The following is a 22943-nucleotide window of genomic DNA, read 5'->3' as shown; positions in this document are numbered from 1 at the left end:
AAACAGTGAAACCTATTCTACAAGCAATGAAATCTGGATGTAGTTGCCCCCAAGGTTGGCACTTTAGCCCTTGATGGATTCTGTGTGATGCCACTTTTCCTCCCAGAATCTTGAGAAGCTCAGTCTGATCAGGAAACTCTGCATCATGTGCTCAAGCCTTAACTGCAGTGGAGCTGATACAGTATCTAGAAATATTTAGATTCTTCTTGATCTGTACCTCTGATGATGAAACACTTTCTGATTCAGGGAAAAGATCCATTTGGAGACTAAACAGTTGCAATTGGAGATTTAACCTACAACACCTACCAGGTGCTGCCAGCCTTTATGGCTTAACTCCAGTGCTTGGCACCACCTCTAGGAAGCTTTCTCTGATTTTTCCAAATTGTAATCACAAGACACCTCACAGAGTCTACCTTCCAGCCTGTCTGCCTGTGGTACCTGAGATATTTCTGCATAGGTGCCTTCTCTAGACCTCCCCTATCCATCATTTCTTAGCTCTCTAAAGGCAGTAGTTGTGTTTATCCATCGCCACATGCCCATATAGTGCTTGGTAGGACATTTGTTGGTGAATGAATGAATGGAAGTGTTCGTCTCATTTGACAGGCCTTTGTATCAGAGGTCCATGAAGGACTTGCACAGACTCTGCCTTACATAAGGGAGCCCTTTTTTTTTCCTAGTGTGCACTTCTATAAATGGACTATGTCAGCATATTTGAAGAAAGGGACATAGAGAATCAGAAAGCCCCATGGCAGAGGATAGTGGCGGATTGTAAGGGTACAAAGGAGAGACTGAGGGAGGCAGGGCAACATATCTGGAGAAGTAAATGAACTGGAGCAGGCATCAGAGAGGCAGGAGACCATTTAGAATCAGGACTTGAAAGGCTGGATGCCACTCTCCGCCCCTTTGCTTCGCAGATAAGTAAATGAGGACAGGAGAGGAATCCTCACGCATCTCAAAGCAGAAACAGACTCAACTTTCAAGGTCACTGAGGACAATCCAATTTCATAAAAACAGCCTTGGTTTAGAGGTTGAGAGTTTGAATCTAGGTTCTTAGCCAAGCTACCTTGAAAAGTATCTTCACTTCTCTGACTCCCTGATCTCAGTTTTCTCATCCAGAAATTGGAAATAATGACACCCACCTCACTAGACTATGATTATGTAGGAAGCTTATGTATGCATATGTCTCAGATCTGGAGAAGGAGCACAGACCTGTATTTTCCCTGTGTTTTTAGTTATCTGCCTTTATCCAAAGGCTTAGAAACAGATTTTAAAAATAGTGAAGGGAGATGGAAAGAGCAATCCACATGAAAGCTAACAGGGAAGAGTCAGGAAGAGAAAAGTTAGGGGGAAAAAAATCCTCCGATGCTAAGACTGCAGAAAGTACAGGTGGCCAAGCTAGACAGAGGAGGGAAATGGCTCATAAATTATAGGGAGGAAGCGTTTATAAGATTAAAGTCAACGCGAGGAAGGAGGAAATGGGTGCAGAGATGAAAGAGAACAGAAAGAGGCAAAAAGATGAAGAAAAGCCTGAGTCGTCAAAGGAGAGTATGCAGGCTCAACTCTTGAAGAGGGGATGGCTCCCTTTGGGGGCAGGTCTGAAGTATCTAGGTTAGAAAGTGGAATCAGCCCAAGGCCACAGGGTGTGATATTCGAAGACCCAGATTTATAATTAAACTTGAATCTCCAGGGGAGAGAGAGAGAGTGAGAGAGAGAGAGTGAGAGAGAGAGAGAGAGAGAGAGAGAGAGAGAGAGAGAGAGAGAGAGAGAGAGAGAGAGAGAGCCATGAGCAAAGTTGGTGAGTGAACAGCTCTTTCCTATGGGAACTGGGAAAGGACCCAGAAGCTTAGGGAGCCAGGATAGGTCCCTACCTAGCACCCTTTTCAGGAATTTCTCACTGAGAGAAGAAGCAGCCAAGTAGAGCTGCTCCAAGCTTAGAGCAGGGATCCAAAGTAAAAGTGCCTGAGTGGGCTGCCTGGCATGGAGGCAGCTAGGTGCCAAAGCTGCCTAGCTGGAGTCAGCTGGTGGGGAGGGTATTAGAGAATGAAGTTCAAAGCTTATATGTTCACTAACATTTAATGCAACAACCCAGACCTGGATGGAGGAGTTAGGTGGTGCCCTGATAGTGAGATTGGAGATAAGTGGTTGGGGAGGGGCTCCTGATGCCCACCAGAACTTATTTCAGACGCTACAACTGGGTAGAAGATTGAAGAGACTTGTTTTTGAGATTGGTGTGGGGAAGAGAAAGTTATCTTGGCTATCCAGGGGCGCGCTTAACCTCCAGGAAGGCAGGGCCCTGGTCAAGGCTAGGTTAAGGTGCACCCCAGTTGCAGCCTGGGGTTTGAGCCAAGGGAGAGTTGAGTTGACCTAGGAGGGATTGGAGGAGACACAAGAGGGCCCTTAAGTGTTAAGAATTTTAGAGAGGGGTGTTGGAGCTGAAGAACCTTGAGCAGGAGGCATAGGGGGGATCCTGGGAAAGGGGAGGGAGCTACTGGGACCCGCACGAGGCCGGGCGGAGCCTCCAAAACGCTCGGGGTCCGCCTGGGGAGCAGGTGAAGGGGGGCCGGCGGCGGGGCGCGGGGAGGCGGCGCGGGGGGGCGGTCCAGGGCCGATCGGGAGGCGGAGCCCAGAGCTGGGGGCTGCTGGCTAGTGGCTCTCTAGGCTCCTTAGCTCGGGCGTCCTGGTTCGCTTCAGTGTCCGCCGTCTCCACCGCTGCTTCTTCTTCCTTCTTCGCCACCGCCGCCACCGCCCGCAGCACCGCAGCCCCTCCCGCCATGGCCGCCGCCGGAGCCCGGCGGAGCCCCGGCCCCAGCTTGGGGCTTCGGGGGCGGCCGAGGCTTGGCTTCCACCCGGGGCCGCCGCCGCCGCCGCCGCCGCCGCTGCTTTTGCTGTTTCTGCTTCTGCTGCCGCCGCCGCCGCTGCTGGCCGGCGCCACCGCCGCCGCCGCCTCGCGGGAGCCCGACAGCCCCTGCCGGCTCAAGACCGTCACGGTGTCCACGCTGCCCGCCCTGCGGGAAAGCGACATTGGCTGGAGCGGTGCCCGCGCCGGGGCCGCGGCCGGGACCGGGGCCGCGGCCGGGGCCGGAGCCGCCGCTGCCGCGGCTGCCGCGTCCCCCGGCTCCGCGGGCTCAGCCGGCGGCACAGCCGCGGAGTCTCGTCTCCTTCTCTTTGTGCGTAACGAGCTCCCCGGACGCATCGCCGTGCAAGATGACCTGGACAACACCGAGCTGCCCTTCTTCACCCTGGGTAAGGGTAGGCGCCACACACGCGGAGTCCCAAGGAACCCAGAACCCCTAAGTGATGCCAGACGGGTGGGGGCGCCCTGGGGATCCCCGCTCCAGGCTGCCCCATCTAGGATGTCAAAGGGCAGCCGAGGGGCCCGCAGGGCGCACAGGTGGTTGGAAAGGAGTGTGGGGCAGGAGGTCCTGGAGTGAGCGCTCTGGGAGCCCGGGGGCGTGCCAAGGATCCCGCAGTGGGGACCTGGCCCTCCGCTTTGCAATCTATTCTCTGAGCTCCGCCCCTTGCATCCCGGACTTAGGAGACCCCAGGTCTCTCAGTGTGTTTTGACTAGGACCTGGGCAAGGAAGCCCCTTGTCCTAAAGCCAGTTCATAGTCAAGCTGCGCACTGCTCCTCTGGACAGCTCCACTTCTCTACCCCCCTCTCTCTGGCCTCGGAGTTGTAGATTGTGCCTTTTCAGACCGGTTTTCTCAGGATTATAGCAGAGTAGCTACGCGTACAAGGAAAGCTCCAGTACGCAAAAGCTCTGCTTCTATATGGGCTTGGTGACCTTGGCTAAGTCGCTTCCCCTCTGAGCTTCGGTTTTGGTCTTCTGTGAAATTGGGCTAGAATCGATTGAGTAATGTTTGAGGCACTAGGTTTCTGAGCCCAAGCTCTCCACTTTGGTGTTCTCCCTCCAGCCGCGTTATCCGTATCACCGTCTCCCTTCTCCATTCCTCCTAGTCGCGAGCAGGCTTGTCCTTGCTGTTCACTTACTGGGCTAATAATAAGAAAAGCAAGGAAAAGGACAGGAGAAGAAACTGGTGGGGGTAGGGGGGCTCAAATAGAAAAGTTAATCAGAAAGTTCGCCAGCAGCTTGCCGCCTGCTGATTCCCGGCGCGAATCCCGGAGGAGTCGGCCCTTCCGTGGAGCCGTGGGAAGCGCGGCTGATTTCCCACCCGGGTAATTGATAGCTTAATTATCTCAGAGAGCGTTTACAAAAATGTTGTTCCCCTTAGCTCTCCCGCGCTCGCTCCTCGCTCGCTCTCTCCTCCCCTCTTGGGGGCGCGGGGCCCGATTGGTTGTCGGAGTCAGGCCAACAACAGTGCGGGAGAGGTGCCAAAGGCTCCCATGGAGAAGCTTCTGCAAGACCCCTGTTTTCTGGGGATCTAGATCTGGTTCCAGTGTCGTGAAGTGGCGGGCTTTAGTGGTTGGCATTCTTAGGAGCCCTTCCAGAACCTCCTGGGTTAACTCTTTGCTTTCCGGAGAAGATCTATAGAGTAATGGACTAGATAGACTTCACTCCCCTAGGAGCCCTGATGTTTTCAAATGTATTTTGCAATACCCTCCTTCCTCTCCTTTTCATTTTGGCTCCCTTTTACGCGTTTGAGCCAGCAACCAGTCTGGCCACCAGGTTTGGGGACCCTGTGCCTTTCCAAGTAGCTGTTACTTGATATATGGAGCTTTCTGGAGGAGGGCAAAACAGGAGAACGCCTGGCAGGTTCCCAGGGGACTTCCTATGGCAGTGCATCTGGAACGACATGTGACACACAAGCACACACACAATCTCTCTCTCTCTCTCTCTCTCTCTCTCTCTCTCTCTCTCTCTCTCTCTCTCCCATGCAACATAAGCACTCATAGACACACGCATACAAACTCGCAGTATCCTTTCCTATGTGCACCCATGGGCTGCTCACATCCAAGGAAGGGGGTGCATAAGGGTCTAGGTGGAGTTCTTGAGGGCACTGAGCACCCTCAGGCTCAATATTAGCTTCTGTTACTTGGTGTGTAGGTGTGTTTTCTCCAAATACACAAAAGCTATCCTTACCACTTTCAATCACGCCCCTTTTTCTCCATCCTGACAAACCTCTCTACCGGATAACGCATAGCGTGAGATGCCCGGAATGGAGGTTCTCCTGCATGGCCATCCAAGTGAGGGAGAGAGGGAGAAAGAATGCTGGCCCTGGCCCCCGAGTAGTGCCTGAGTTGGCAGGCAGAACTCCAGAGCATTCCAGTTCATCAAAGACGTGGGAATCAAGTCCAGCTAGCTTTAGAATTCCCTCAAAATTCCTGGAGCTAGCAGTCCTTGCCATTTTTAACTTTGGCTTTCAGGAGGATGGGTACCTCAGTAAGAGTCAAGCAAAACCCTGAGCCGGAAGTCTTGAGCCCCTCAGAATAAGCTTGAGAGTCCCTGGTACACTCCTTTTGGAGCCTTTTACTGATACACAGGCAGGAGCTGGGTGACTGGCGACCTTCTGCCCCCTGGAATGGCCAGATACTTGCCTCTTGGGCTGCACTAAGCTTTTTGGGCCCACACTGGGAATTGGGTTCCCAGCTCCACCCCCTCCCCACCCCAGAGTCCTGCATTGGCAGCTCAAGAGCTCCCGACAGGGATTTGGCTAGCAAGGTACTCAGCAGATGGCAGGGTATAGCAGGAGCTGTGTAGGGAGACGTGGGCTTTTTATTTGTGTTGGTCTTCGACTGTTTGCGTGTAAACACGGAGTGCACAATGAGCTCTTAGAGGGCCAGGCTGGCTGGCAATGAGGGCTGGTGGCAGCACCAGGAGGGGGTGGGCAGTGTGAATTATTTATGGTCACTTCTTTCCCAATGTCCTAAGGCAGCTCTATTGCACCTCTGAACCTTTATTCACGCTCTCTCTCTAGTATTTGCTTCTGACCAGTTAGGCTAGATTTTCACCACAACTTGTTCTTTTAGGGAGGGGTCATAGCTGTGTGTACAAAATTGAGGCTCAAATCCTGCCACTAGTGGGGAGTGTGGAGCCACCACTAGGGTATGGTGGTGTTCGGTGCTTGGCAAAGCCCTCCCTGCCATGATTTGGGTCCTGGGCTCAGAGATGTTGACTGGATGCATTAAATGTTGCAAAAATTTAAAAAAACCTAGGTGAGGACCTTAAGATACTTCTCTGTATACATTGTCTATCATCCTTATTCATTAAAGTCATCTTCCCTCATTCCATTCTGTCTTTTAATGGAGTTATTGGTAATTCCTGAGAATTTTTTCCCTCTTTGGATTCATTCCTTTTTATAGCTCTACATTCTCCCATGAAATCAAACCTGCTATATGGGAGTTCGTATTTAGATGTGAAAGATGCCCCGAGTTTTCATGCTTGGGCCTCTTATTTTGCATTTGATTATGTCAATGGCATTGATAAAGTAAATTTTCCCTAAAAGTGATTAAGGAATAGCAAGTAGTTATTGAATCTTTAATGTCATGCTGAGAGTTTTACTCTTGCCATGTATTATTAATTCATGCCAAATAATATGGAGTATGAACTACTGTTATTCCCATTTGATAGATGAGGAAGCATTCTTAGATATTCCAGTACCAATGACACTGTAAGTAAGCAGTAGAACTGGAACCAGGATCCTAATCTATTGGCTGCTTATAATCTCGGCAGTTGTCAAGCTGGTATTCTGAAGGAAGCATACTATGTATACAAGACAAGTCCTGGGTAGAGAGACATTCAATGCATCAACAAGAAAAGAAAGCATTTTAGTGGGAATCTCCACTATGTCAGTGAGCTGAGTAGGAGGGTTTGAAAGTAATGTTTAAATTAAATGATCAAGTGCTAGAATTTAGGGCTGTCTAGTAGGGCTGATGAGTGTGGAGATGATGTGACGTCAGGGAAGAAAGGCATCTCTACTGACTTGAGGAAATTTAGGGACACTTTCTGTACCAGAAAAAAAAAAAAAGACTTGAGATAGTGTGCACTGAGGATTGTAAAAGGAAATTTGAAGACAATCTGAGTGCTAAAATGTAGCAGGGGAGCTTATTTAGTGCTAGGTTCTAGTAATCTCTGACAGGGCTCCCTGTGACCTTGAATAGGTCACTTATCCCTCCAGAGATTCAGTTCTTTGTGCTATAATATGAGTGGGTAGATGAGCCCTAAAATAATCCTTTAGTGTAAAAGCTTCTATGAACTTGAAGTGCCCTGACCTACTCTGTCACTTTGACTAGCTCCTTGTGCTTCTCACTTCTGTTTGCCTTTCCTGGTAACATGGGGGTGTTGGTAGGGATAGATTGAAAAGAACGGGTTTGAATAGGAGCAAGTGCTAGTGCAGGGCTTCTGAGGTGAATCTGCACGTCACACGGTCCTTGTCCACCCCCTGGCAGCCCTGAAGTCTGCTGCTGGATTTAACTTCAATGCCCATGGATAGGGAGATGTAATCCTTTTGTTCTGTTCATGATATTTGTGTGGCCAGACTGTTTACCACCTGCTCTGATTCAGCCAAAGGAGAAAAAAAGTGCTAATACTGAGTAATCACCATTGTCAACATTTCTGAGTCATTTGATTTGCTGTGTAAACCTGACAGGAGAGCAATGTAATGTATAGTCAGTAGGGATGTAAAGAAACAACAATCTTTCACTATGTCTTTAAATACACCTTCATGAGTAAGTCTGGCCAAATCCTGATGGTTAGTCCTTGAAACGATGCTCTACACAAGAAAGTGACCAGGTTGGGTGGAGAAAAAAACATATAATATGAAATGCCAACATGATCTGTCCAATGGTCAGTTCAGTGAAGGTTTCTTGAAGTCTTCATAGAAATTGATACTCAAAGGTTGGGTAAGGGACTAGGCACCTAACTGAGGGTGGGTGAGAGCAGAGAATTTAATCAGAGAACAGTCTGCAGAGGGCTGAAGAGGTCTCCTTCAAATGTCACCAGTGTACAATGAGGAATCTGTGCTTTTGTGGGGAGTCTTTTTTAAAGAACATCCAAAAGGCTAAGATAGAAAGTAGGTTGAGGCTGGGGGAGCTGTCCAGCAGCCTTTGGGCTGACCCCAAGGTTATAGTACAAACGTTCTGAGAGAGGATGAGATCACTGCTCACCAAAAAACCAGCAGCTTTTGGTTAAGTATTTGAAAGGGGGACACAGGGCCTTAGAGACTATGTATCTGTTTGGGTTTCTGCTTTGATTTTAAAGAACCATACCCTTCATTTGAAAGGAGGAACAATGGCTATGAGTGAGCTCTATCTCCTAAGGAGATTTCTGCCTCCCAGAATATTTGTTAACATCAATTCCATTGTTCAGTTGTGAGAGATTCTGAGATGGAAAAGAGGGAGACTCTATCTCAAAATAGTGCTATGTTTCCAGCAATGTTTGTACTCCACCAGCCACCAGGTTGGTTGTCATTAAATGGGTATATTTGGGTAAGAGTCAAATTTCAGTATCGGTACAGGGATGGGGGTAATTGTAAACAGTGCCTTAGGCTGCAGCGAGACAGGCCTGTGTTATGTGAGCTCTTGACCTGCATGTTTTTCCCATTTCCTCTTCCTTCTGTCACTCCCCATCCTACTTCTTTCCCGTTCAAATCTAATGAAACCTACGTAACACTCAAGGCAGAGAGAAAGGCACCGTTTGCTCTCAGAGAGCACCGTGATAGAGAAAAAGGAATGGAGTCATCAGTAGGGAAGGCCCCTTTCCTCTTCAATCCAAGTCAGCCAGATTTGGTGTCTGAGGTGCTGCATGTATGAGTGTTGGGGGTGGTGTATACAGTAATGAGATAGCAGGCCTGTGCTAGCTTGTGTGACCCAGAGCTTGACTGTGGTAGGAGGTGTGACCAGGCTTCTTGCAGATAAATCTGCTTGTTTCTCATCCCTTTGTTTGTTGTACCTTGGGTTTTATCTGATGTCAGAGGACATGAACATGTGTTGTGAGAGAAGGAGGGCTGGAAACTGACAGTGACCTCTTAGGTGATGTCCTGAAACTAATAGCATATTGTCTTCTTTGATTACAAACTGTCAGAAAGCATTGAATGCACTCTTTCCATGTCATATCATACAGCAACACCAGAGCCGGACGAAGGAAAAAGCCCCCCCCCACCCTCATACACAATTCACACTTAAACCTAGGGATCCTCTTACATAAAGAACTAGCTTTGATGCATCTCAATGCACACAGTGTTGTTGAGCATCATAAAGTACACCAGTCTTTTCTCCTCCCCTCTCATAAAAAATAAACAAATAAATACCTTAAGAGGAAAAAAATCTCCTTAGGGAAATTGAATTTGTTTCCTACCCAAGTATCCAGCTGGTTGGCTTCAGTCTCACCAAAAGAGCCCTGTCAGGTGATGTATTTTTGTCCTCGAGGAGAGGACCCTCTCCTTAGAGGGTGGACAGGAAAAGTCTGCTCTTCTCTAGAAAAAAAAAAGGAATGGTCATATTTCACCTTGGGGTGGAGTAGAATCAGAGGCATGCTTGGCTTCCTGTGCTGATACTTTGCCTAGTTCTCTTACTGACCAGCTAGTGGCAACAGAAGATTAACTATAGCTGTTTTTCCCTTCCCTGTAGCAGAGCAAACAGCTCTCTGCCCCACTAGGAGTCAGAGAGCAAGCAGTGCTTAGCAGGGCTTGCTCTGTTTGTTACTACTTACTGTCTGCTTTCAGCTGCCTTTTTCTACTGTCTGCAGGTATTTTTGGACAACAGCCTCCAGAAAGACTTCTCTTTAGAACGGAAAAGGTGGACACTGTCCACAGAAATGTTAAGTGCAAGACTGACATAGCTGTAGTTGCATTTACTGGCATGCTAGAATATAGATGGAGCCAAATCTGTAAGCTGAAGTCTGAGAAGGGCATCATATGTTACAAACGTAAGGTTTTAACCATGAGAGGGAAGTACTCCCTCCTTTGTATTGCTGCAGCTGATGGGCTCAGCAACACTTCTCTGTGCTACTACAGTTTCAGTAGTCCACCCATGTGTTTTCTGCTAGAAGTCTCTTTTCTAGTCAGTTTATCCTGTCCACTTGATTTTAACAAAACAAAACAAAAAACAAATATCATAATGGGAATTTTCACTTGGCATTTCCTTCTTGCTCCTAGACCATAGTTCTATACTATACTAGTGCAAGTCCCATGATCACATTATATCAGGTTGTCCCACAAGGAGATTTCCCCTCTAATCTCTAAGTGCCCCAGTCCCTACCCTTAGCAAATTCCTATTTACCATCTAAGACTGAGTTCAAGTGCCAATTTACCACTGAAGTCTATCCTGAACTTTTTGCATCAGCAATGAACACTCACCATCAGCAGAAAAACCATCATGGTAGCTATCAGTCCCTGGAGAGCTACAAAGCACCTATGATGTGCCTGACTGCTCTGGTATCATGGGATATGTAAGATCATCAATTACAATGTCTACTGCATTCAGGATTTTTCTCTGTCATCTGCATGTGTGCATACGTGTATGTACCCATGTTACTGTTCAAGGACAAAAAAATAAACATGATAAGTAAATTCTGAAGTATATGAAAGATGGTAAGTTCTGTAAAAGTAAACAAATAAAAGAAGGAAAGGGAATTCAGAGTTCTGAGATGACGGACTTAGTTTTAATATAAAATACCATAGACAGAGGAGTTTATTGAAAATGTGAGATTGGAACAAAGGCTTAGGAGAAATGAATTATTGTCCAAGAAAATCTAAGAAGGAATATCCTAAGTAGAGAGCTATCTCAGAAATACCCGAATCAGGAGCACACCCTGGTTATCCAAGGCACAGCATAGGATGGTGAATGGAGTTGGAGTGGAATGGGCAAGCTGGCAGGCAGGAACCAAATCACATATGGCCCTGCAGAAAACTTTCAGGATTTCAGATTTGATTCCCTGTGCCATGGGATGTGCATGATTTGAGCAAAAGAAAGCCAAGCTCTGGCTTTCATTTCAAAAACATTATACACTTCTCTCTAAAAAGAAGGACCTCAGGATGATGGCTTGGAGTAGAACAAGAACAGAGCTTATAGCACATATTTCCTTGTCTGCCTTGTGCTACTTTGCTGTGCAATCTCCAAGCAGCCAACAGACCTCTTTCTTTTTGTACTACAGTGACTCACTTTGGTTTTGGCATGGCATAGTGTACAGAAGATCATAGATAATGATAACTTCATGTTTGCTACATCCCATTCCCAAATCCATATCTGAAAAAACTGGAGAGGCATTTCAATCACACTTTTCCTTTTACAGATGAAATTGGACAGCACCTCTTCTTACATGGAGCCTTCTTTCTGCTGAGCTCCAAGAACCATTTCCAACATTGTTTCCAGGTTCCTCATCTGCGTTATGTGTATATTACATAAGAGATAACATGATTAGTGGGAATAGTGCTGGATTTGTGGAAAGGCCTTACTTTAAGAGTTTGGAAACCAGGTAAAGCATTAGAACTGGGTATTATGGCAAATAGAAAGAAATTGGACATTTGGGAAGATAATGTGTTCTGGAGTTATCAAGTATCAGACATAGAAAGTCAAGATGTCCTTAGCAAGTCAATGGTGGGGCAGACGTCAAATCTTATATGTACTGACTTGCTAATCTGCTGTGTCATCCTTCTGCTTTAGGGAAAGGCAACCACCAGGCAACCAGGGATGGGAGGAGGGCAAATCCAGTGATGTCAAGTAACCATCATTATCCTAGAAATAGTGACCACATACTGACGACGATTATGCTCCATGTAACACCTGCTCCTGCTGCCTTTTTTTTTTTTATGTGTTCTGCACAGTGTTGAATGGCAAATGTTTTTTGTGTGTCACAAGCAAGCATATACCTTAAAGGAGTTGAAAAACATATTCAAAACTGCACAGCTCTTATGAAGCTAAGCTTGGTCCAAACCCAAATCAGTTCTGCCTGGTTCTTCTGGTTCTGCATTTTCTCTGACTTTCATGCTGCACGGATTTAGGGGAACTGTCAAACGTTGGTCTCTTGGTCCACCCCATTTTACTTCTTGCCACTTCTCATTAGCAAGAAGTTTCAGCCATTTCTCATATAGGAACTAGGGTGTGACTGTCTTACAGGCACAAGGGAGCCAAGCACCTTGTTTTTGTGCTACATGGGGCTGACTCAGCATCTTTTCAGTAACCCCCCCACACACACACACACACATACACACACACTCACACAGCTCAGTGCTGCCTTGCTATGAGCACTGGGCCTTGGTTCATATACTGTGGATGTTCCTGTCACCCATAAACTTGCTTGGGAAGCAAATTCCATTTCTTCTGTACATTCTAGGGTGCCTCCCTGCCCCTGTTGTCTCTTTTCTCTTCCTATCTTTCCTTTGCCCTTATCTTCCCTGCTCTTCCTTTCTCCCATTCCTTAGGGATTCCCCACCTTCATGCTGTGTAGCCTTACAGAAGACTTGTGACCTTGTCCTTTCAGGAATGTGTAGAAGTTTGATGTTCTCTTTCTAGCAATGACCAGGTCATCTGGTATCTGTGATACACAGTTCCTATTTGACTGGGTGCACTTTCTTGTCACACCTCTAGACCCCATAGGTAACCAGTGCAAGAGGAACACTAGATAAGGTTTTCTGATAGAGAGGAAGTAATCTGAAGTGAAGCATGTGCCAGCTTTGAGCATCCAGAACATGATACAGACTCTCCAAGGCACTCATGTCTGAGCTAGGACTTACATATGCCATCTCTGTAAGTCAGCCTCTGATTGCTTATCAATAAGGAGAATGGAACAGTGCAATGATGTGTGTGGTTTTCTGCACTGTTTTTCTTTGGTAAACTCTCCATAAGCTAAACATTAGTCAGGACCCAGCACTGTGCACAATTTTTACTTACAGTAAGCCTTGTGATCCTCATGAAGGTGCCGAGTGCCCAGCCTAGCCCAGCATGTTCGGTGCCTCTGACACCTGGACTCTTTGTTGTTTTGTTTGGGTGGGGGGTAGAGGTATGAATAAATAATGAATGTGGATTCCACTTATTCCCTCCTCTTCTTTCAATATCTGGATTCATGGCCTATGCCTCTCCTCTCCCTCCCTCTTCCTCTCTCAGTAAGGCACAAAAGCATGAAACTGGCCATTGATCTCTGCCAGCTATGGGGAGGTGGGGGCAAGAGAGAATTCTGGGGTTGTCTGAGGACAGTTTAGGCAGAGAAGCACTGAGACACTGAGTTTAAGGCTGGTGAGTGTTGGCGTAGCAGGTGGGGGATATTCCTCTCCCTTCTGGTGGTGGCTGGCTGACAGAGCCTTACTCTCAGGCACGCAGGGAAGTCACGAGTGGCTTTGCAAGCAGCTGAAAAGGAAAGGAACATTTCCATTAGCAGAATCAGCAGTAAAGAGATTTCCAGTCACAGTAATAGCTGCATTTGGGGGAATCATTTCAGTGGTGGCTGTGGGCGGAGGAAGGAAGGATGTGGGATGGCAAGGAGAGGCACAGAAGATGTCTGCTTTACTTGATGGCTATGTGAGAGCCAGGTGTCAAAGGAAAAGTACCTGTTCAGTAGGACTCATCCTGTGACCAGCATTCAGGATCTTCTGATGCCTTCCATATGGACAGTACTCCAACTAAGGGGTCCCTATGAGAGGATTCCTGCCTACTGTGTGTTGTCTTTGTTCTAATTACTTGGGTTCCTCCTTTCAAGATTATCAGTCAGCAGCAGCCTCCTGGGCTCCTGAGATTTGTACATGGAAAAGGATTATTTAACTCAAATTTTTCTGAAGTTAGCATCTCATATGGGACACAATCTAACTCAGGGCCTCAAAAGAAGAACTTCTGGGGCAAGTGGGTCAACAAGGCTTGGGAACCTGCATTTACACAAGGTGCTGACTTGGGCATGTCTCTGGAGGATTTCTGAGATGTCCTGGCCCATGCATGACTCCAAATGACCTTTTGATGTTCAGTGCCTTATCTAAGGCCGTAGCCTCACTGAGGATGTGCACATGGCTGAATTCCTGACCTTAGGGTGGGAGTACTACTCCCTTTCCCCCTAGATTACACCTTAGCTCTGAGTCACCTGGAGAACTCCTAGGCTTGACCTCAGTATTGCTTCTTCCAAGATGCCTTGCTTCCTTCCCTTCCAGTACACTTAGATCTTCCCACTGGATACTTACACCTCCCTGGTAGGATTGCTACATGTAGCAATGGTAATTCAAAATGCCTAACTGAGCTTTTAGATGAAGGACGAATACGCATTTCACATAAACATGTCACATGCAGTATTTGGGACACAGCTATGGTACTGTTATCTCAGTAGTTACCTAAAATCTATATGTGAATGAGCAACTTGTATCTTACTTGGGAACCTTAAGGCCCAGTGTGTTTTCATTCCTGTTGGTGAACACACTGTTATTTGATTTGATCCCTAAACCCACTAAACCTGTAGCTCCCCATCTCAAGAGATCAGTTATCTAAGCTAATGAATTACCTCCTATCCTTCCCCTTACCTCATGTTGTTTTAATTACCTAGTCCTCTAGGAGAATCCACTCGTAAGTCACTTTTTAAAGTCCCCTTCTCCTAGTTTCCACCACTGTCATCTAGGTCCAGACCGTGGTCCCTTCTAACATAGGCCCCCGGTCTTCTGATATTTTCTTCTTTGTTGTTTGTTGTAGCCCATGGCTCATGGGCCAAATATATTGCTGTGCTTGATTTCATATGACTCGTAAGCTGATTAACTCATCAAAAATAAGAAAAACAACATGTTCTGATACATGACAGTGACATGGGACTGTGATTCCTCTGACCATAAAAAAATAAATTGCTAGGACACAGTCACACTCATTTGTTTCTGGGCTGCTTAGAACCACTGTTGCTCTTTGGTGGCACAGTCTGGTAGCCACAGAGAGTGTCTGGCCTGTGAAGCTGAAAATATTTACTAATTGCTCTTTATGGAAAAAGCTGGCCAACCCCTACTGCACAGAGTAGTCAGAGTAATCTTTTCCAGGAAGCAAATTGCTTTTTGCTACTTCCTTGTTTAAAGTCTTCAATTACTCTTAAGATAAAATCCTAATTCCGCTTCAAGGTCCACAAAATCTTAAATAATTTGCCTTCTTCCCAGTTCATCTTCTACCATTTTCTCCTTGCCTCACAAAACTCAGTTATTACCTCCTTTAAGATGTCCTCCCTATCCAAAAGCAGCACCTGTAGTCACTTCCTTCCCTGCACTTTCTGTACCATTTGTTTCTAAATGCCTTGACCCAGCAGCTTCTGGAAGGTAGGGAGGATTCTGTTTGTCAATTTTCTCTGTAAGACCTGAAGTTTAGGACACTGTACGTAATGTGTTCTGATTAAAATGTACAGGGATGTAGGAATGTTTGTTCACACCAGGAAGCCCTCTGGGTAAAGGCCTCAGCAGGCAGGTGGAATGGTCATATACAGTCGGGGTTCCTGAGTTGGTACCCACTCTGCTTGGCGTTAAAGTTGAGCCCCTCTTCTTTTCTGGCCTGTCTCTGTCTCGAATGTGGTGTGATTAAACTAAGTCATCTGTGAAGCTCTTCTCAGCTATAGGCTTCTGCAGCAGCCCTGGAGGGTGAGGGGTCTGTCTGAGAGCTGCCGAGGCTGGAACCTCAGCCTGCCTGCAGCCTTCCTCCTTTCCCACTTCGCTTCCTTTATGGGGCTTCTAAGATCAAACCCTCAGCTCTGAGCCCAGGTGTGACGGAAGTTTCAAGTCCAGTCTCACTAATTTGTGAGAGAACCTTCTTCAATTCCATCCTTTTTAGCTTCCTCCAGGGAGGGAGAGTGCAGAAGCTGACCACTCAAAGTAACCAATTACCTGACTGCCAATAGTGGGCCTCCTACTGTCCCTACCCCCTCCTTTTCTTTCTCCTCTTTGTTCTCTTGCCTCTTTAAAACATCTCTCCAAACTCCAGAGGCCTCTGGAGAGTTGCTCCCCATTCACCTCCCTCCTTGCTTCCAGACAGAGAACTGAAGGTGTCTCCTGCCCTCAGAAGGACAGCACGTGGGAACGCAGGAGGCCGGGGGAGTGGGGAGGATGAGAGTGGTCTGGGGAGTAGTGCAGGGGCTGTGGTTCTGCAATGGCTGCAGCGAGGATTAAAAAGCAGAACAGGTTTGCTGGTCCCAGAAGCATGCAGCTCCACTCAGTTTAGAGACAATGCAAGTCTGGTTCTGCTTCTGCCTCTGCATTTGCTCTGTGATTTCAGATGAACGGCAGTCCCTCTTTGAGTCCCAGCCAGGATTAAGCAAACTTCAAGAGGCTGCCCTTCTTCAGGGAGCCGGGGAAGATTGGGTCACATGGGCTATTCTGTCAGGAGAAATCATGCAGGCTGCTCGGCTGCTGGAATCTCAGGTGCCTGGAATGATGCCCAATGTGCAGTCGTCGACAGTTAATAAATGTTTGCTGAGAGAAAGAATGAATGAATGATGAATGGAAAATACGTGTGGTCGTACTGTCACTCTCCACTTCTGAATCCATGAGATACATTGCTAATCAATCACTTAATCATGGCTCCAGATTCCATCCTGATGCAAGAACTCATCAGTCACTACCAGTCAATGGAGGTTAGCATGGGTAATGACTTTAATTCACATTCCCTCAACTAAACCAGTTTACCCAAGGACCCTCGCCTCTTTGCCTGATGCTTACTCCTTCAGGCATTCATCAGCTCAGACTGTGCTGTAGCCAAGGTTTCTGTTGCTATAATGAAACACCATGACCAAAGCAACCTGGGAGGAAAGGGCTTATTTGGCTTACTTTTCCACATCATCAAAGGAAATCAGTACAGGAACCCAGACAGTGCAGGTACCTGGAGTCAGGAGATGATACAGAGGCCATGGAGAAGTACTGCTTACTGTTTTGCTCTCCATGGCTTGCTCATCTTACCTTCTTAAAGAAGTCAGCACAACCAGCTAAGAGGTGGCCCGCCCCACATACGATGATCTGGCCCTCAATCAGAAATTTAAAAAAAAAAATGCTCCATAGGCTTGCTGATAGCCCAGTCTTATGGAAGAAGTTTCACAACTGGAGTTGCCTCCTCTCAGCCTATGTCAAGCTGACATAAAATTAGCCAGCACAGACCTGTGCCAGGGTCCCTGGAACCTGGAAAATGCATGGAGCTCTCAGTCTATTGGGATAATCACATTTGTATGTTTTGATCTGCAAAACACTTTTTCATGAGTATTTTTAGCATCCCCACATTATAAATGAAGAAATAGCCATTCAGAGAGATCAAGTCCATTACCCAGGGCCACACAATAAATAGTATTAACTGCATTTACTTTGAAAAGGAAACTTTGTATCACTGCCATGAATGGAACTCCAAAATAATGATATAGATAGAAGATAGCATTTAAAAGTAATTATATAAGAATTAGTGACTGTTGAGTACTCAGACCTAAATGGGGCATCTATACCATATTCAAGGCTCTAGAAACATTGTGGAGGAGAGGGTGGAAAGAACCACAGGATAGGAAGGGATGCTTGGAAGTGTTTTCTGGAGATGGCACAGCTATTATACTCATGAAATCACAGAACCTGTGGTTACCTAAATAAGACCTTCTTGAGGCGCTATTGGCAATTAATGCTTACTGAGGAAGAAGAATCATTTTCTCCAGTGGTGGATCCACTTTTAGGGTGCCCATGCCCCAGTAAATAGTAACTCCTGTTCATGCTCATGGGAGCAACCTCAATTCAACACAGCTATTTGCCAAAATAATATCAAGACCAAACTGACTTAACCATAGGAGAGGGGCTTGATGGAAGGAAGGGAAAGTTCAGTGAGAGTTCCCAGGGTGATCAGAGGGGGTAATTAAGGGTGAGATGGCCAAAGCACTTTGTATAAATAAATGCAACTATCAAATAGTAAATTAATTTATTAAATTAAAAAAGGGTATAACTATTGCCACAAAAATGCAGTCAATGCCACCTAAAGTTTTATCTCATGCATCAAGAAATAATGACCAGACCCAACATGAAGACATGGATGTTCTTCTAAAATTCACATTTGTCCACTTCTAAGATTTCTTCTACCACATATAGTATATACACAATACATGTTTTGTTTAAAAGATTCATACTTCATACTACTACCCCCTTTAAAGATCCAACCTGGATTTCATGTCCCCGGTTCAAATATTGTTTTCTTTTTGCTTCTCTAAGAAACAGCTCCTGAATATATTGTATATCCCTTCAGTACAGACACCCTCGTTTTCAAGGTGTGCTCTTCAGTTTTTTCATCAACTTGACATAAGCTAGAATCATCTGAGAAGAGGGAACATCAACCAAGCAATTACTACCATCAGACTGGCCTGTAGGCAAGTCTGTGGGGACATTTCTTCATTAATGATTGATGTGGGAGGGCCCACACTGTGAGTGATGTTATACCTAGGAAAGTGTTCCTGGGTTATGGAGGAAAGGTAGTTGAGCAAGTCATGGTCAGCAAGCCAAAAGCAGCACTTCTTGGTGGATTTTGCTTCAGTTCCTGCCTCCAGGTTCCTGACTTGGGCTCCTTCCCTGACTTTTCTCAGATATAGAGTGTGATGTGAAAGGGTAAGCCAAAAAATTATTTTCTCCCTGGGTTGCTTTTGGTCTTGGTGTTTAATCACAGCAATAGAAAGTTAACTATGACACAAAGGGAAGATATTTGTCTCTCTTGCTAGTCTATAAGCTACCACAATTCAACATCATTTTTCTTTAGTAATTGTAACTGTAGTAAGCTAGTGTTTGTTGCATTTCTATCCTTAATTTTTAATTTTAACACAAGGAATACAAACTTGTTGTAGCCTTTATATAATTCAGGAATACTATGAGAAGTGTATATGTTTCCTTCAAGTTCATCCCAAGAGGTAGCTTGCTGGGATCCATTTGCAGAAGTTTGCCTGAAAAACCATTTCTGATGCATCAGCAAAGGAGAAGAGACTCATGTCAGTTCACTCTGCACAGCTCTTGCAGGCAGTTCCTGAATGTGGAAAGACTGTCGTTAGTAAGAACCTGGCTTTTTAACTGGGTTCCATCCTAAGTCAGAGAAGCGTATTCAGTTCTGCAGCTCCATGAAAGAAACGCTCTCCTTTTATCTGTCTTTATCATTGGGATTCAAATTTCATTTGCACAAAAGTTTCCATAGCTTAGCAATCTACTTTGCAAGCACATCACTTTCCCTCAACCACTGCATTGATACCCACTCTCCACATGGCAGATGAACACTAGAAAGATGGCAGCTGATGTTTCTGCTGGGTTTTTAAAAGGTTGCATGACTAGAGAAAGTTCACTGACAATCTTATATTTAATTGAATTTATAATCTAACTTTAAATTGTATTACAAGGAATACAGTCTTGTGGTAGAGTTCATACACTAGAAAAGAAATACTGAGAATACCAGAAACAGTACATCTTTCCTCCGAGCTCGTTCCTGACAGGTGGTTGTGCTGGGAGCATTGCTAAGACCTTTTTGGAGAAGATATCTGCCTAAAGAGCCATTAGATGCGACAATAAAGGAGAAGCAACCCATCCAACTTCACTGCACTTAGCTAATTATACAAGACTTTCATGAAAATGTACTTATTGTACACACACACACACACACACACACACATGCACACACGCACACATGCACACACACACAGGTACCTTAAAGTCACGTATATATACATTTATATTCTGCATCAGTTAGCTTATTGTTACAACCAAATATATGCGAGAAGCAACTTAAGGGAGGAGACTTGACTTGGCTCCTGGTTAAGAGGATATATCCATCATGGCAGAGAAGACATGGTGGCTGAAGTGGCTTGGTCTGTGCTAATGGGAACTTGTGATACAGCTGGTTCACATCATGATGGAAAAGAAAGCAGAGAACATTCAGAAAAGAACCAGGGTTGATCTATAACTCATAAGGCCTGACTCCATGACTAGCTTCCTCCAGCTATCCCCACCTGTTAAAGGTCCCATGATTTTCCAAAACAGTACCACCATCTGAGGACCAAGTACGCTAACACTTGAATCTGTATAGGACATACATATATGTCTATATACAAATCATACATATATGTACAAATGAGATAGGGGGATGCTCTGAGAATATGATGATTCTTCTGTCTGGAGAATTAAAAGAAGAAACTGAACGTTTTGGGGAAAAAAATCCTGACAGAAAGGGAATGATTGTCAGGAGTTCCTAGAAGAGTATTTGAGTATTTGATTTATGATTGATAAAACCCTTCTTTTATTTCCTTAAACTTTTTACTTGAGTGGGAAGGTAGACTATTTTGGGAGGAGCTGTCTGGTTTAAGACTGAACCCTTGTTTCTGAGACCATTTGTATTTGCACTTAGAAAATCTATTAAAGCAGTGCACCATAAAAAAATAATAGATGCACATTAAAGATTTCATTTTAATGTGAAATACATAAGTGAGCATACATTTGCCAAGTTTGGGATGCAGGCATCAGGTCTCGTTCGGAGTCTGGGTCATCTGGTTGTAGTTCCTTGCCATCTTTCATGCATAAACCATGCTCATAATGCACCAAAGATGATCTCCAATGTTGGTTTCATTAAAATAGACTAAGGACTTAGGTGCTTGCCAAGTCATTCTTTTAGAGTTTTATGATTCCTTCCTAAGTCTTTATGGTTGTCATGCCTGACCTAACTCACGAGCAGTATTTAAGTGACTTTGGCTTTTTTTTTTAATACAGTAAAATCATCTTAGCCTCATAGAAACCACTTTCTTTGGATGCTCATAAATTTTTAATTTAGATTCTATTTCATGAAAATTTAAAATTGTAAGAAACACAATGAGCATAAATAGGTTTGGGAAACAAACTGATTCCCCATGGAGTGTGTGTGTGTGGGGGGGAATAAAACTCAACCTGTGCTAAAGTCCTTAGCATACTAGAGAGAAAATGCCTCACCAGTCTGCCCCATCATGGTCTATAAACCTGGGATGTGCTACCTGTAGATATAACCTTTGATCTTGCAACATGATGTTGTCAGCTAGAAAGTTTATGCTTGAAAATTACACAATTGAGTTAAAGAAGAGCAAAAAAAAGGAAAAAAGAAATCTTGTAGTGTTTTATGTAAGTTTACAATTTTGTGTTGGGCTGCATTTATAGCTAACCCTGAGTGCAAGTAGCTGGACACACCTGCCAGGGATGATGTGACACAGAGGCTAAGCTGACAGTGGGTGAGGCAATGCCAGATGAAAGCTTTGTAAGTATATTTGGTTCTTAGAACTACAGTATAGCAGTCTGAGCCCCTAGATACTGTTTTTTGTTTTTGTTTTGTTTTGTTTTGTTTTGTTTTTTTTCTCCAAATCGTGATGTTAAGAAGAGGAAATAACACCTCAGAGATGAGTCAGAAATTTAATCTCTGGCATCTTAAGATTCATGACCCCCACCCACCCACACACACACAGACACAGTTGGGATTCCACTACAGTTGCTCTCTCCTCTGGAGTTTGAGTGGTCTTTGGAGCGAAGCATCCTAATGCTTTCTCTGTCTTTTGAATTACAGAACTGTGATATAACCACAGAGGTGATCCAAATCCATAGCTGTCAGGGCTCTCAGAGATCTTCCATACCAGTCTTCTGGCTTTGCAGAGTGAGGCCAAGGCCCAGAGAAGGCTATCACCTTCCTGGAAGCCAGGGGCTGGACTGAGGATGCTTCTTATTGCAGATGTGAAACAACAGACCTAACTTCTTTCACATCCACCACATTTTCCTGGATGGGAGAGGTGGACACATGATGCAGGAACAGTGTATGTGTGTGGGGAGGGCTGCTAAGAGTTTTCCTGTTTTATGAGGTGCAAAGTATAATTCAAAACTCATTTTGGGGATGTCTCACCCCATAAAATCTCTTCAAGTAGATACGGCTCAGAATTTGTTTTGACTTCCCCAGCACGTGTTTTTTAAATACCTCTTCTCTTCACCTCTTTTTTCTTCTCCTTTCCTTCTTTCTGGTCTCTCACCAGTTTCTCAAGGCATCTGCCCTGGGGTTTTCTGAGGGGACTTGGCTAGTGCAGGTGGCCTTGAAAAAAAGGTTCCTGCAGTTTAAGTTAATGGGCTGGCAAATGGTTGTGAAGATTCTTGCCTTTCTTGGATGCTTCCTGGGCAAGGATATTGGATCAGGAAATGACTTCAGTGATCTGCTTTCTGCAGCAATAGTTATACTTTTAGAAGGCATTCGTGTTTGGAGCAAAATAAAACTCTTTTATGACCTACTACATTGCATCCTTAGAGCAGCTACTCCTTCATTTTCCCTGCCTCTTTGTGGTGTTCCCAGTCTCTAACACTACTCCAATGCCTTCTTTAAGAGTCATCCCCACATGTTTCCTCGCCCTTGACTTGAATCTCCAATGGAGATTATAAAATCTGGTTATAAAATCAAGGGCACATTCTGTGGCATCTGAGACCTCCACATAAGAACCACCTCAGTAACTGTTCTTTCTTATAAGTTTCTGCCTATACTTCAGCCAAATTGGACATTTAACTGTTCTGGGAAAATACACTATCTTTCTCCATGTCTATTATGATGTCCTTACCCACCCATGTTAGGATGTCCTCACCCATATGTATTTCTGCTGTTGGAAATCTGTTGGTGGAAACTTCCATTGCTGGTTCCTTCCTCCCTCAATTAATCTTTTTCACACTCTGTTTTCATGAAACTTTATTCTAAATCTCTTTAAGCCCCGTCTTCTCTGTTAAAACATTTGTGCTCATTGTTTCTTTACCCCTCTACTTGTCACAGTGCAGCATTGTATACCTATGGTGACTGAAACAAACTCTGCAGAAATAGCCACGTGTGGTCAGTGACTTCCCCACCGAACCACAGAGCAGAAAGTTCAGTTGTGCGGCCATGTTCATGAGATTCTGAAAGGAGTGGAAGGAGTCTTGGGTTTTTGATTCTGTTACCTCAAACAAGATCTTTTACTGTAAATGTTGGTAGAACTGATTTTTGTGACAAATGACTATGTAAACTCATAACTACCAAAAGATCTGGTTTTAAGTGCAAAGCAATTAATTTTTCAAACATACCAAGGTTTGCTAATAAAAATGCT

The 22943-nt window shown here is 45.1% G+C and overlaps 1 protein-coding gene across 2 annotated transcripts in view; it reads left to right on the top strand.

The window, feature by feature from the left end:
- The first annotated feature begins 2771 nt into the window (after positions 1–2771).
- Positions 2772–22943, top strand: part of Astn2 (astrotactin 2) — a 968023-nt gene continuing 947851 nt past the window's right edge. For both annotated transcript variants that reach the window (XM_059254463.1, XM_059254462.1), the window contains exon 1: positions 2772–3243. In XM_059254463.1, coding sequence (XP_059110446.1) covers positions 2772–3243 — 472 coding nt within the window. The remainder of the gene's footprint in view (positions 3244–22943) is intronic.

This window comes from Peromyscus eremicus, chromosome 2 (genome assembly GCF_949786415.1).
Source record: "Peromyscus eremicus chromosome 2, PerEre_H2_v1, whole genome shotgun sequence".
Taxonomy (NCBI): Eukaryota; Metazoa; Chordata; class Mammalia; order Rodentia; family Cricetidae; genus Peromyscus; species Peromyscus eremicus.
Note: the sequence above shows the minus strand (reverse complement) of the source record. Positions and strands in the feature narration are given on the sequence as shown.